At 37.8% G+C, this 14819-nt stretch overlaps 1 protein-coding gene across 8 annotated transcripts; it reads right to left on the reverse strand.

Moving 5' to 3' along the window:
* Positions 1-300: 300 nt before the first annotated feature.
* LOC110082185 (transmembrane protein 180) lies at positions 301-14662 on the reverse strand. 8 transcript variants are annotated; one of them, XM_020799532.3, is made up of 8 exons: positions 14530-14662; positions 12771-12919; positions 10509-10689; positions 6857-7591; positions 5446-5600; positions 4340-4423; positions 2450-2593; positions 301-1926 (listed from the first exon to the last, which is right to left on the reverse strand). In XM_020799532.3, exons 3-8 carry the CDS (start codon positions 10659-10661, stop codon positions 1791-1793), a joined length of 1407 nt encoding a protein of 468 aa, XP_020655191.3. In that variant the 5' UTR covers positions 10662-10689; positions 12771-12919; positions 14530-14662; the 3' UTR covers positions 301-1790. The 8 variants fall into 8 exon arrangements, with proteins under 8 accessions (XP_020655191.3, XP_078237349.1, XP_078237351.1 ...); XM_078381223.1 differs by lacking the exon at positions 14530-14662 and adding an exon at positions 13635-13680; XM_072982973.2 differs by having other exon boundaries at positions 1665-1861.
* Between the last annotated feature and the right edge of the window lie 157 nt (positions 14663-14819).

The raw sequence follows: 14819 nt of genomic DNA on the forward strand, positions 1-14819 counted from the left end.
AACAAAAACTTCTTGATCAAATTCAATCCTGCTACATTTAAGCATGTGGCAGCAGGTGTGATTGCTCTGTGCTCCGTTATGACTTTGCTATACACCTCCTTGATAAAACTGGGTACAATATTTCTACATAAGTCAGCATGTTTACTAAAAGCACCTGATAGTTATACTACAAACTATTCCATGCTAAAATAAATCAATCCCCCAATAGTATACAGTACTGGGAAACACTGAGAATATTTATGATGAAAGTTCATTTCATTTCACATGGACATGTTGAAAAATCAGGATTTTACTAGAGGCTGGAGAAAAAAATATTTATTATCAGAAAAGTATCAGTAAGAGGTACATTTCTAAACTCCTCATTGAGAAATAATTGTATAATCTCCACCCTAATCTTGATTCAATCATCATGCCATATCATAACATCTACCTGATTTTTCTATTAATATTTAAAGGAAGCCATGAGAGGAGATGTTTAAGTGCACTCACTTTTGAATGCTGGTGTTTCCTACTGGAATTCATGCTACTTTTCATCTGAGGTACACCCTATAGCAAGTTCAGAAGTCATTTCCTCTTTCCTATGTTGTGTTAAACTCAATTAAAACATATTCGGACTTCCAAAAAGATAAGACTCCATGTGTAAGAAACAAAATGATAATATATAATCTATTGGGCAAAGGACAGGATGGTAGAATTTGTTATGGCATAATTCAGGCTTTGTGATATATCAAATAACATTAGTTTTTCATTAATCATAAAGTCTATACAAAGGAAGAAAATTATAAAAGGTTTTAACAGGCACAAATCCAAAATGCTATCTATGTTCAGCTATTTGAAGTAAGATAGAGAAAACCTGACAGACAATCCAAATGTCACTATATAATTTTACATACGTTTATCCTTAGTTGCATAGTATTAAGCAGCTAGGACATCAAATGCTTGTGGGCTGGGTACCTAGTAAATATATTTTTGCAGCAGTCCCATACTGTCAAATCAAATTGTGTGAATGTGTTTTAGATTTTGCTTGTGTACTGTAATATGCTATGGGAGCACAGAATATATTTTCTTTCATCACCAAGCCTTTTTACCAGGATACTGGATTTTGCTGGGAACGTCTCCCTTCCATCTTAGAGAATAACACGCCTTTGTACCACCTGGATTTAGTGTATTTCTTACTAACCAGCTTCTAATGCATTTCGTCTTCCCATCCCTTTCCATTGTCACTGACAAACAGCAGGGTTGTGTATGTAGCCACCAGTGTGTTTGATACACACAGACATCAATTTCATTGCTCTCTGGTGAAAATGCATATTACACATATTCTTCCTCCCCTTCCACTTATGTCTTTCCTCAACTTCTTGCTTCTTTGCTAAATGCCCTTGAAACATATCTCATCAACTCTTCTGATTTATTTATAACAAATGGGGAAGCAGTATTCCAGGTTAACAAGGCTGACTAAATGCACCTTCTTGAGATTATTATGGGCCTTTGCCTTCTCCAAATCAGGATGATTTGGAGGAATGTTCATAGCTTTCCATCTACAGTTATGCTGTTTACTCTGGAGACCAGATGTGAAGTAAAGATGTTTTAGTGTACTCAAATATTTCTTCAATTATTGTTATGATAGTTGAACTAGAAAGAGCTACTTGCTTCATAACAATGTGCTCAGTAATAATGTTTACAGACATAACAGATGAACATTAAATGGCTCAAATTGCTCCAAAGGATCAAAGAAATCCAGTGTTCTCATTCACATCTGACATTGGCTGTCGGTTCCTTGATGCAAATATTTACAGTTTATGTACAGGCGTCAAGTGGCTGTTCTGGATAGAAAAGGGTGTCCATATCAGAACCTGCAAAGCTGCAATGCCAAGAGGAACCAGGCATATCATGGAGAACATGGCATCATGGAGACCTAGAAATAAACTGGGAGAGAAGTCCAAATGTCACAGTGCCCAGCATTTTCAAGAGTAATTGCAAAAAGAAGAAATGGTTATGTATCATATTATTATCAGAGTTACATTCTCCTAACACTTCAACAAGATCATCCTTGGCTTTCCTCCATTAGGATTAGGGAACCATACTTTTAAAAAAATGCTGAGTTCCTTCATGAAGCATGTAGAAAATCAACAATATGAATATGAATGTATCACAGTGTCTGGCCAATTCATAATGTCTCTCAACCTGGATGGCCAGAGAGATGTTTCAAATTAAAACTACACCCATTCCTTGAGAAGCCTGGCTTGGTGATGCATATCTTGGTTACCGCCCATTTAGATTATTGCAATGCTCTCTATATTATTTCAGTAAATCTACTTTCAAATACCTAGTATCCTGGAAGTGATGGTGAAACCGCAGTACACCTAAAACAATGTCCTTGCTAGTATATACTTAGCACATAGTTTGAGGACAAGATCAATGATGAGTTTAATTACAATCTGCCTTTTACCTTGGATCAGGCTGAGTAGTTTTATTATTGAGATGGGCATATCCAAACTGATTCAATATTGCAACCACAAGCATAGGGGCTAAAGACTGTGCTGGTTTTGTAAACAGAGCATTTGTTCCAAAAACCATTGATGAAAGTGGCGACCTGAAATTTTAAGCATAGATTTGTATTACATAATACAATCATATAAATAAATTGTCAGACTTCTTTAAAAATTGTCATATGTAATGCTTGGTGTCACTATGGCCACACTCAAACATTGTATTCAGATCCCTGAAAGCAATGTCTGGAAGATAATTTCTACTTGGGGGAAAAAAACAGAAAGGGTCTATTGCTAGGCCCTTTCTAGAAATGTGGGCCCTCATCTCTTGTGTCACACAAACCTAAAGCAAAATAAAGAGATCATGATTCTACATTCAACATCATAGCTATTTTCTAAGGGGATATTTACAATTATTTATATATTTAAAATATTTTTACTCCGCCCTTCTTAAAAGGATCCAAGGTGGAGTATATCAATTAAAAGACAATATCTAAAACCCTTTCCCTCACAACTTTATTAGTTAAATAAAGGTGAGATCAAACAGACATTCGTCCTGCTGTTCGGGCCACTGAAGAGACGGGTTGGTTTGCTCTTTTTGATGGCGATCACGCAATGTAATTGCTGGAGTGAAACAAACTGTCCACAGAGCATCCCTTCCCACACCCTTCTGGCTCCTGTTGGGGGCTTCTATTTTTTGGTGCAGGTGGGACCACTCTTGTTTCATTTAGGAGTGTCTCTCCACTGCCTCCATCACTTCCATTATTCATTCTCTTCTACTATGTGACCTTTGAAGAGGGTAGATGCATTTTAGTCTGGTGTCTCAGCTGTGACTAACCCACCTTGGGTGATCCTGCTAGAAGTTCAGACTCATAAAGGGTTATGAGTCCTCCTGATGGCATTGCTCTCAGCTTCACTGACACACTCCATCCCTTTCACCATGTTAAGGGGTACATCTAAGAAAGTCTATGCCTTATAGACAACAGCAAAGCCTTTGACTGGGTGGATCATGAGAAACTATGGGTTGTTCTGAAAGAAATGGGTGTGCATCAACACCTGATTGTCCAGTGTGTGTATTCACTGGGAATACCGTGGCTGAAGATACAGTAGTTACTTCTGGATTTTGGAAAATTAATCACTTTTTTGGCTCTGTGAGGGTCCAAGGAAGTGGGAGGAGGGAATTGTGTATTTTGCAGTAAATATTCACCACATCACTTTAAACAGATGCTTTTCAAGGTCTGGTTGAGAACCTGCCCAATTCAGCTGTGAACAGGCTCTCTCCACTGGACCTTGGAAAGCAAAGCAAAGAACAGCTTCCAGGAGAAAGCTTTCCATTTAATAGGATGCAGTGACTCTTCGCTGTCAAAATGCACACTCAACCTTTTTTTCCTTTCATTTCCTCGGGCCCTGCATGGAGACAAGGAAGTGATTAATTTGCCAATATCTTGAAGTATCTGTCTTTATTAAGTAGCAAAGGCTGCTGCAGACAAAACAGGTTGGACCAAATAGAGTCGTCTGAGGTCTCTATGCTATTTGGAGGCAAGGATCACACCAAATGGCATTCTAGTCCTCCTATTGAGCCTATTTAGTCTGCTCCAGCCAAGTTGTATAGAGAAGCCCTGAAACGTTTAGATCAGCGATCGACTGATCCTACCAGGAGCTAAATTTATTTGTGGCAGCAAAAAGGAGTGGGGTGGATGGGGGAGAAACAATCTGTGTAAAACTGCATGCTGTGAAAAATACTACAGAATGTAGAACTTTTCACCAAGTTAACACTAACATGAAAAATAATTCAGCACTATTACCTATGATAAAAGTGTAGACAGTACTAAAAAAAGGAAGAGATTTACCTTCGTTTATGTTTCATTAAATCTGCATCCACAATATCAGCCAAAGGCAAATTAAACAGACTGAAGGAAGCTTGAACAATTACCCTAAAGAATCAGGGAAAGGGTTAGATGTCATTATTCTGGACACATAACATTTATAAGATAAACATTTTTACTACTATAAAACACAGTATTTCAATTCCATATTATTACAGATATTAATAATAAAATTTGACAATAACTAACATCTTGTTAGCATAAACATTCACTTTTCATTTGAAAAGTGTTAACCTTTGGCCTTCTTATCAAATATCTAGTTCGTTAACTTGACTGCTGTCGATACACCTATACTTGGGCAACTGACATCAAATTCCAATTGCCATGCTGCTGGCAAAAGCTGATTGGAGCTGATGGCCACCTGATTTTATTTAATTTGAGATATACATTCCACTCATCCCTGATTTATCTTACCATTTAGATTACTATTTTTTTTCCAGGCAGCTGGTATCAACTTTATACTCTCAACCCACTCCACAACTTTAAAACTATTTGGCATGTGGTACTTCATAGTGTTCACTATGTGTCCATTTTCCATTAGAGAATCCTAGATTGTTGTGGTTTTTTTCATATGAATTAATGTGGTCATGAGTTCGGAAATAATATAGTAATTTTAATACATTAATTATATTTTTGCCAATGCAATGAAAAATGTACACAGGCAGAAGTTTAAAAATGTTGATGGCTTATGTGTTTGTTGTGCTTGCTGGCATAAAAAAAGAAGTGCCTGCACTACTATGAAGAACTGTTTTATAAGGCATCTTTCCCACACAGAGATGTTATGTGTTTTGGACTAGAACTCTTAGCCAACCATCAAGCATCTTCGGAGCTGCAACCCAACTCTCTAATCTATTAGGTGCTTTCAACTGAATTCTGACTTATAGCAATCCTCCAAGGGCTTTCTAGATAAACAGTTTTCTGAAGTGGTTATCCAGGTGATTATCCAGGACCATGGAGCATACAGTACATAGGGCCACATAGATGCCACACACAGCCCTATCAGCTATCCAGGGAGGCATAATTAGGATCCAAATTACATTCTTAAAACATAAGATAAATATTTTACTTACATGTTTGCTGTGAGATAAATAGCCAAGAGGTAGTAATATTCTGGGCCTAGAAAAAACATGACAGCTGCAGCTGTTCCTTCCAAGTAGAAAGAAAATAAGACAATCTTATAGTACCCAAATTTCTTCAACAAAGCTTGACTGATGAGCACAAGGCACTGAAATTTAACAGGAAGAAATAAAGGGGTTAAGAATTTCTAGTGCATCTTTATTTGGGTCACGGAAATTTCTATGAAAACGTCACTTGCACCTTTTTGTAGTTTTTAATAACATACTAGTTGTACTAGCAGAAAGGCGTATTGATCTGTCATATATAATGTTTCAGGAACAAGGAAAGAGACTCAGTCAATGTTAGACGAGGTCACAAGTGTGTATGTATGTGTTTGTGGTGGCAGTGACAGCCATTGCTGTCTTGGGTCTCCCTCCCTTCCCAAGAGTTCTTCCCAAAATCCGGGATCGGAGGATGGGTAAGTATTTCTCCATGGCAACTTATATCTCACATGCCCACAGAGAGGGCTGTGCGTGCCAGCGGTTGACACGTTGGCCATCACTAAGTTAGACCATGATTTCTAGTTTTCAACCACAGAGCTTACATGTGGTACAAAGAGCGGAACTGTGGGAAAATAAATAGTTTACACTTGTTAGATGAAAATGCCACAGAATGCCTAGCTTGTAACTCCAAGTTCTATAGCTGCACAAACATATGTTACAATGCTCCTGGTGTATAAAGATGAAAAGGAGGTAGAGGTACAGAAAAAACACTAGTAATTAAAGTGGTCTCCTCCTATGCAAGACAAAAGCTGGCAATCTATGGGATAACTGGTCACCAAATTCCCCCAGCACAGAAGAGGCCAGTTTTACAATTTGAGAACCACTGTTCCATATGATATACAACTGACTCAGCTACTTTTCAGAATCACAATTCATATTAAAATATTTCTACTCTGATACTTATTTTTTCATTATTATGTCAGGTTCACATACATACAGAGGGATTTCCACATATTTTGTCAGTTAGTTTTTAAAAAACAATCTAAAATATATTTAATTGTTCATTATTTTCTGTCTTTCCCTATATTCAAAGCCGAGAGAGAGAGAGAGAGAGAGAGAGAGAGAGAGAGAGAGAGAGAGAGAGAGAGAGAGAGAGAGTATAGAAGTTATTACATGTACAGCAGTTTGGAACTACCTCCTTTAGTCAAAACAAAAAATGCTGAATTTATCTGGAAAAGTCTATACAACTCTCTCAGCCTTTTTGCTAAGATCAAGTGTAGTACAGCCAAATATTTGTTCTATGGTATGAAAAAGCTGTCTGCAACAAAATGAATAATTATTCTTGCAAGTAGAGTAAGGAAATACATTGGTCAGGAATCAACACATTTATCTTTTGAGAGAAAAGAACAGATTCTCTGCCTACCTGAGGACAAATAAAGCCCGCTCCATACATGATGCTTCTGATAGAGGATGAGAGAACATCCTTAGGAATGAGGTTATCTGCAAAGATCATCATGAAATTGTTGCAAAATGCCAGGTGGAAGACTTGAAAGAAGTTCATGGTCACAAAAAGCAAAAAATTTCTCTGAGTCAGGATCTGCTTGGTCAACAAAATTACGGAAGACCAAGACAGATCCCTCTCAGCACTTCCTAGTTGAGACCCATCTGCAACAATTTCCTGTTGTTCATACTCAGTAGTGCTATACAATCCAGTATAACACATGCAGACAGTTGCTACTGCTCCCACCACAACCACAAAGACTTGAAAATAGTTGAAGTTCTCCATATTATCTGTAATTAGGCCACAGAAAAGGATGCTTGTGGATCCAACTAAGGTTGCCACTTGGTTATACTTAATAAGCTGGAGCCTACTTTCGTGTTTAGTAGAAATTTCAGTGAAGAGTGCACATTGTGCTAGCAAGACAAATGTGAGCAGGCCATCAAAAGCACACAAAGAGATGATGAGATGAAGGCCACTAAGCCAGTCATTTTCTTCATATTGTTTCCAAGGAAACCAAGGAAGCAAAAAGGCCAAACCATACAGAGGTGCTCCATACAGAATGGAAAACTGACGCCGAGAGCAGCATGGCACCCTGGAATTATCTTGGATATATCCAAAGAGAGGATCATTAACAGCATTCCATATCATAAAAACAACCTGGGTAAAAACAAGACAAAACAACAGTTTTTTTTCCAATTGTTTACCCTACTTGAGAAAAGTCACAGAGCAGCTTGTTGTTCTGTTTCATCAAGTCAGAACCGACTTATAACAACATTAAGAAGGCTTTCAAGGTAAGTAAGATATTTGTAAAGGGTTTTTTTTAAACCAGTTCCACTCCTCTAGTGAGTTTCCATAATTAAGCAGGGATTAAAACCCTGTTCTCCAGAGTCCTTCCTAGTCAGTCACTCTATCAACTACCCCACACAGGGAATCATAGCTTACACCACCAAAAATGCAATACAAATATTACACGGGAAAGAATAAATAATGTAGTTTTAGAAACGGTAGCAGATTAGGCTCTGATAGCATATCAAGCAAAAACAAAAGAAAAATAAAAAATAAAGAAGACCAAAACACCTTAAAGACTAACTGCTGTATTTTAATGTGAGCTTTCACGGACAAGCCCACTTCCTTAGTCTGAGGAAATGGACTTGTTCACAAAAGCTCACATTAAAATATACTGTATCAGCTAGTCTTTAAGGTGCCACAACGTTTTTGTCTTCTTTATTTTTTTAAGTTTGTTTTTGCCTAATAAATAATGTGTCACTCAAGAGGACAACAGCAAAATACAACATGTTAATTGTGTCTTAATATAAGACTAAATGTAAGTTCTATTTTCAAACTCATTCAGTTTTTACTCTTTATCAGGCCTTTGGCTGTAGAATAAATTTGTTGTAAAAGTAGTTTTTACTCTGCCTTTCCTCTCAGAGGCTCAGAACAATGTACAAGCTCTCATCCTTTTTATCTTCAAAACAAGACAAGCTAGACAGAAAGGAACTGGCTCAGGTCACCTGATGAGGTTCACAGCCAACAGGGATTTTAAACTGTACTTTCGAGATGCTTAAGGCAATGATTTCTGGGTTCTATGAGAGCAGCTGCTGAGAAACAGAACTTTCAGAAAAATCAAGGAGTATGTGTCTATATACATGTGTGGTACATGGATGCCACTGCAGTTTTGCCTACTCTGTGACATACTTTAGCACAGTAAAGTCACCATTATGGTAGGCTTATTTAAATCAATAGAACTTAGAGTGGTCCGGTGAGCCAGATAGGCAGGGTATAAATCAAATAAATAAATAAATAAATAAATAAATAAATAAATAAATAAATAATAGAGGAACTGATTCAGCAAATCACCATTGATCCAATGGGCCTACTTTAGTACAGCTTACTATGATCTGAAACAGGATTTTGGCCATAGTAAACAGTAGGGATGTGATGTAATGCCTAGTGTAACAGACTATGTGATGTATGTGGTGTAATGTGGCCTAAGTGGTGTAATGGCTAGTGTAACAGACTAGGACTCAGGAGACCCGGGTTAAAATCCCCTTTCAGCCACCAAAGCTCACTGGAGTGGGGGCAGCACTGGAAACACTACTCCTTAAATACTTCATATACCATAAGAATCCTAATAAGGTTGCCATAAGTAACGTTGTCGACGTTGTCTAGAGGGCGGGGTAAAAATCGAATAAATAAATAAAATAAAGTAAGGTATGACTTGACAGCATATAATATCAACAGAGGTACACTGTCTTCCAATGTGTAGAAATGTGTAAGTATGTACCAAATGAGTAGTATTTGTACATTTCCGTGGAGGGGAGGCAGTAACTCACTAGTTATCGTAGCAAAAAGATATTTCAGCATTACAAAGAAGAGAATAAAGCTAATACAAATGTGGGGAAGTGGTATGACAGCCTCAGCTAAATCAGTGGATCCAAGGGAAAAACAGATGTACTGATTTGATAAATTTAACATGTTTTCTTAACTACTCCCATAAGAAAATGGAAATGAAGGTCAAATAGACATGGTCTAGAGGGGCGGGGTATAAATTTAATAAATAAAAAAATAAATAAACAAATACACAACCAAAATATCTGCCCATAGTATACTAATTTGTTTGCACTGACCATAAGAATAGAGTCCAAACTGTATGGGCATGACTGCATCCAAAGGTTCTCTTTTTCAACAGAAATACAAAACCTCTGATAGGAGACCTCCTAGATAGAAGACAAGGGATCCTTTGTGCCTAGCCTTCGATTTCTGCTGGTGCTAACAGATCACTTGGAAAGTGCAGTTCTACCACAGATAGATTTCTTCTGGGCCTCAGACCCAGCTTGCAGACTGATTATCATGAGGCAACCTATGAGACTAAACTGCATATCATTTTAGCAGACATGCATGTAATTATTTTTCTGCTTCCTTCTAATGCATACCAGTCTTGTAATATATGCTGTAATCAATCAGGAACAGCAATAAAATAGAAAGTAACCCCGTCAACACGAGGTACTGTACAAGCCCAGATTCTGCTCTAGAACAAAGAGAAAGCATACCAGCATTTATATGTGAATCTTGTGTGTGAGAGAGAGCGAAATGTCTCTTTATGTGTGACAAGCTATCTAAAAGATTACAAATTCCAGAGTTCGTTAATCCTTATTAGCTTTTCTGAGGCGCAGACAAAACAGGTTATGACAGATGACTGATATCAGAAGGAGATCAGAGTCATTTATCCACATATGTTTTGTGCCTTAAATTCTATTAGCAGTGTTGTTAATGGGACTGTGACTGATATCAGAAGGATATCAGTCATAGTCCCATTAACAGAATTGCTAATAGAATTTAAGGCACAAAATGTGGATAAATGATCCTGATCTTTTGAGCAGTATGTAGAAATCACACTAGAGTTCAGAATAGACAACTTCTAACAATGGAACAGACATTGTTATCTCAAAGTAACTACTCCTAAAAGGTTTTTTTCAGTGCATTTGTGTACAGTTAATACACTGACATGCTTTGCAATAAAAACAAACACACGTACAAAAAAGACACAAAAGAAACACGAATGTATTTGTTGTACCTGTGCTTGGTGGAATGCGGCTTCTGAAATTCTGTATCGATTTAAAAAGAGTTTAACATAATAGAAACTGAAGATACTGTTCATCATCCCAGCACCCAGTGTGGTCATGGAGTATGCAAGAGCATTAGGATTAATTCTTGATATAATCTTCATTTTTCTAACATGATATTTGTTTTCTTCCCTGGGATAAAAATAGATACATAAAATAGAAACAAATAGTTGTAACATCTATGAAAAGCACCATATTGAAATAATACTTGCAATTCAATGTTAAGCAGAAGGAAAACCCAGTTTCACAAGAAAAATAAATAGCCCATTAGAAATCTGTCCATTTAATTGAAAATACATCCTGTTGAGTTTAGCGTTGTTTGCATCTACAGTAAGTTGCAAATGACTGTACTTATTTGCATCAACAAAGACAACAGACATTTTACCCTACAAGACTGAAATAGAGCGTTTCAAAAATACACACTTTCTCATTCTTAGTCCTCCCATTTTAAAAAATCTATATACATCCACTAATTTTAAAAAACGAACATCTTAGAGTTCATAAATATCAATCACATTGATGCTATACTTTTGTGGTATTGAACATTCTGTATCAATGTAAGTTTTGTACTGATTTTAGAAGAGCTTAACATAGTAGAATTGGGCCCCTCTTTAGCAGAAAGACATATTAAATAAATATTAGGGATCAGATACAACAGAACATCTACTGCTAACTGAACCGGCACTTTCTTCACTCCCACCATAACACCAAACATCTGTTCCAAAAGGTTTTGCAGGCCTCCCAGCCAGGATCTTACAGTGGAAGAGGAAAAGAAAGGAAGTCAAGAATTCTGGAAGAAGTACTGTAATAGGATTGCACAAGAAAGGTACTGCTGGATTGTAGCAAGCAGCAAATAATACAAAGGAGAATCAAATTATATAATGCATATATTGTTATTGTTAGACCACACTAAAGAAACATGTGAATATCACTTAGACACTGCCCATGTGTATTTCAGGACACTGACTATAAATGGCTTATTTTACAGTACTTTTAGTATAATGGCAGATATTCCAAGATTTGTATGCCAAAAAAACTTTTTAGAATACAGTTATATATTGGTAACTAGTATTATATCTTGTGTACTGTTATGTTTTGTTGTAAAAACTGATGCATTTGTATGTATATAACTGACCGATATACATGGAAGATATGGTTTTTATTGATTTTTTAAATAATCTCAACTGTGTAGATAGCAACAGTGTTTTGTAGTTTTAGAACTGCATTCTAAAGAGCTAACTCATGGTTAAGATAAGATTCATGGTTTAATGTATTTCTGCAATAAACTGGCCATCATTGCAAGTAATATTTATCTATGTGTCTGCGTGTGTGTATGTAACAAATGGGGAGAGAACTTTTACAGTTCCCTGGAATACTTAATGTTCCATTCTCAACTGCTGATTGAAACTATTTTTATTTTTGCCAATTAATATCCTCCAAGGGCACAATACCTTGTTCAAATAAAAAAGAACTATCAGAGCTACGGTAAGTTAATTATCATCTTCACACAGTCCACCAGAGGGCAATATTTTCTCACCACTAGATGTAGGGCTGCTCAGCATTTTGTCTGAGATCCAATGTGTATGGTCAACTCCAAGACTGAACACATGAACATCGCAGGCACTACCACGCAACCACAGTTATTTCCACTACAACACCTCCTCTTGTAGGTTCCTCATTACTGTTGGCAAAAAATTATAGCCAGGTGGAAAAACTGATGTACCATCTGTGTAGTCTTTTGGGGGTGGGGTGTTTACAGATAGAGGATTACACAGGTTCTTTCTTCTGTAATTATTTCTATCAAGAAAAAATCAAGACAGGCAATGGAAACTATAACGAGATAAATTTTGCTGTTTCAACACTTTCAGTCAAATGTGTGTATGGAATAACACAAAAGTACTCCTCCTCAGTTTTTCATATACTGATTTCAACAGTTAGATAACCCAATATACGTGCAGGTACCTGAATAGTATAAAACATAAATGATAAAACAGAAAGTAAAAGAAGGATTATCAAGTTAAATTAAAAGCACATTGGTCCTGCTGAGAATAAACAAATTACTTGGTGAAAATGATGCCTGGAATAAGCATGAGTGATAGACTTTCAGATACACACAAACAACTGAGCATTAGACAGCCTTCTTTTGTGAAGTCTGTCTCTTACCATCACATCACTCTAATACAGTAGTCACACTATATAAGCAAGGCACTTACTAAGCTTATTTGTTGGGTTGATGTATGGAAGAGCAGCACGTTAATTTGTTGGAATTGTGGAATTACCAGTTCTGAGGTGCAACGTATGTATATTTGTAAATACACTCTTGGTGAAGAATGTCTCTCTGTGTCCAGTGTCTTTGTTTTTGCTGTTTAGAAATTACAAGAAGATCTCTTATCAAATTTTATCAGAATGCTACAAGATGTAATATATATATAATAGACGTGACAACACACAATAATTAGTATATAAATACAGCAAACTGCTCCAGTGGGTCTGGAAATTGAAAGTAATCCTAGTTAAAATTAATTACTTCTGTAATGCTCATATAACTACAAGCAAAGCTAAGCAATTTAAATATAAAAATCTGAGAACACAATTAACGGAGTGTCCTATAGGCCATAAAAGGTTAATACATTCAGCAGATCTTAAGACGTCACAAAATTATCCCTTTGTTTTTGCTCTAATAGTGTCACATGGATGATGTTTTTGAAATATGTGACCAGGTGGCACTACAGGGCAGAATCCATGGAGTGAAATTGCATTGGAGCAATTTCATTAGGAAAAAAAGAAATGTTCAGAGCAGTGAAACAGACTTGTCTTGGGAGGTGAGACTAGGTGGTTCTATGTTCAGATAATATGGCAGGATGTGATAAACTGCTTAAAAATCTTACAGATTATCCCTATATAGATTGCAGTTTTATAGTGTGTATCATTTTCATTATGTGTTTATAACTTTTGCATATTTGCAACCTATAATACTGGGAATCCTTTTTTGGGGGGGGAAATATGCAGAGCAATAAATATGTTTGGTGGATTAAATGATTTCTACGCCATAGCTGAAGGAAACAGGGTTGTTCTACCTTTAATGGTTGCCTGTAAGAAGTAAGATGGCCAGGCAGGGCCGGTCCTGGAGGAATGAGAAAAAGATGCAAATCTTTTTTATTTAGTAAATGGCCTCTTTTTCTTTAAAATAGTCTACTTCACAAGCCTCTTTTTCCAACCAGGGTAATTAGCTTAGCTCCTTGTACCAAACACCCACCTGTTCACCAATCGGCCTCTTAAACCTGATAGTTATAATAGCAGGCATGACCGCAGAGACTAGGGCAAACGACGATTAATTGGACTATTAGATTTTAATGCTTGCTTATTCCCGATTAGTCCTCGCCGCTACTCTGGCGCAATTCACCTGGGTGTCGCACGGCTATTTGCAAACAACCGCAAGCCTTTTGTTCCTTTGCGAGGCTGCGATCTTGCATGCATTTACTTTGGAGTAAATCCAGCTGTAGGAGGCTGGCCTTTTAAATTAAAAACATATATACAGTACAGGGCTGCGCTATTAAACTGGGATGTTCGCCTGCCATTGTCAACTCCGTTCGCGGAACTCCTTTCTGTAACAGAATTACTTTTTAAAATAACGCTTAGGGCTATTGTTTTTTGCTTTTTTATAATAATGTATAGGGCTGTTCAGAGGAAGACCCATTCAGAAATCTTATTATCCTTTTCCCATTACTCCGGGAAACAACAGACGCCTGCTTACTTAGAAGTAAGCCCCACTTTATAATACAACTTGTTCGCAGGTACGAAGAAAGCAAACGGCGGTAACGCGCCCCCCCTCCGCCGCCGCCATCCACTGAACCATGCCGCCTTTAACGCCATTTAGGCCCCCCTTAGCAACCAACGCCCTGCCAGGGAGCCATAGCAACGGCCACGCGACCCTCCCGCCACTTCCCCCCCCTCAGACGCAACAACACTAACCGGCTCTCGGGCAGCGTAGAAAAACTCGGAGGGCGGGACCTTCACCTCCCTGTCCCACCCCTCTTCTTTCGCCCCATAGGCCGAGAATTTAGTGCCCCGCGTAGGATTGGCCCGAAGAGCCTCCCGGAGAGGCTTGCCATTGGCTCTTCCCAGGGTGGGGGGAATCCAGCTGTCGGCCCGTTTTGAATCGCGACCGCCCCAGCCTCTTGCCACGTTGCCGCTGCCCCGGTCCTCGCGGCTGGCTCCCTCGTCCTCTGGTTCCTCCTCCTCCTCCTGCGATGCCGGGGGAT

Source organism: Pogona vitticeps, chromosome 13 (assembly GCF_051106095.1).
Source record: "Pogona vitticeps strain Pit_001003342236 chromosome 13, PviZW2.1, whole genome shotgun sequence".
NCBI lineage: Eukaryota > Metazoa > Chordata > Lepidosauria > Squamata > Agamidae > Pogona > Pogona vitticeps.

Excerpts from the sequence above, each read along its gene's own strand:
- LOC110082185 (XM_020799532.3), bottom strand. The coding sequence starts at position 10,661 with ATGAAGATTATATCAAGAATTAATCCTAATGCTCTTGCATACTCCATG. Across the intron at positions 7,592-10,508 it reads CCGCATTCCACCAAGCACAG|GTTGTTTTTATGATATGGAA; the intron begins GTACAACAAATA and ends GTTTTTACCCAG. Across the intron at positions 1,927-2,449 it reads ACTACTCAGCCTGATCCAAG|TTTATTTCTAGGTCTCCATG; the intron begins GTAAAAGGCAGA and ends CTTCTCTCCCAG.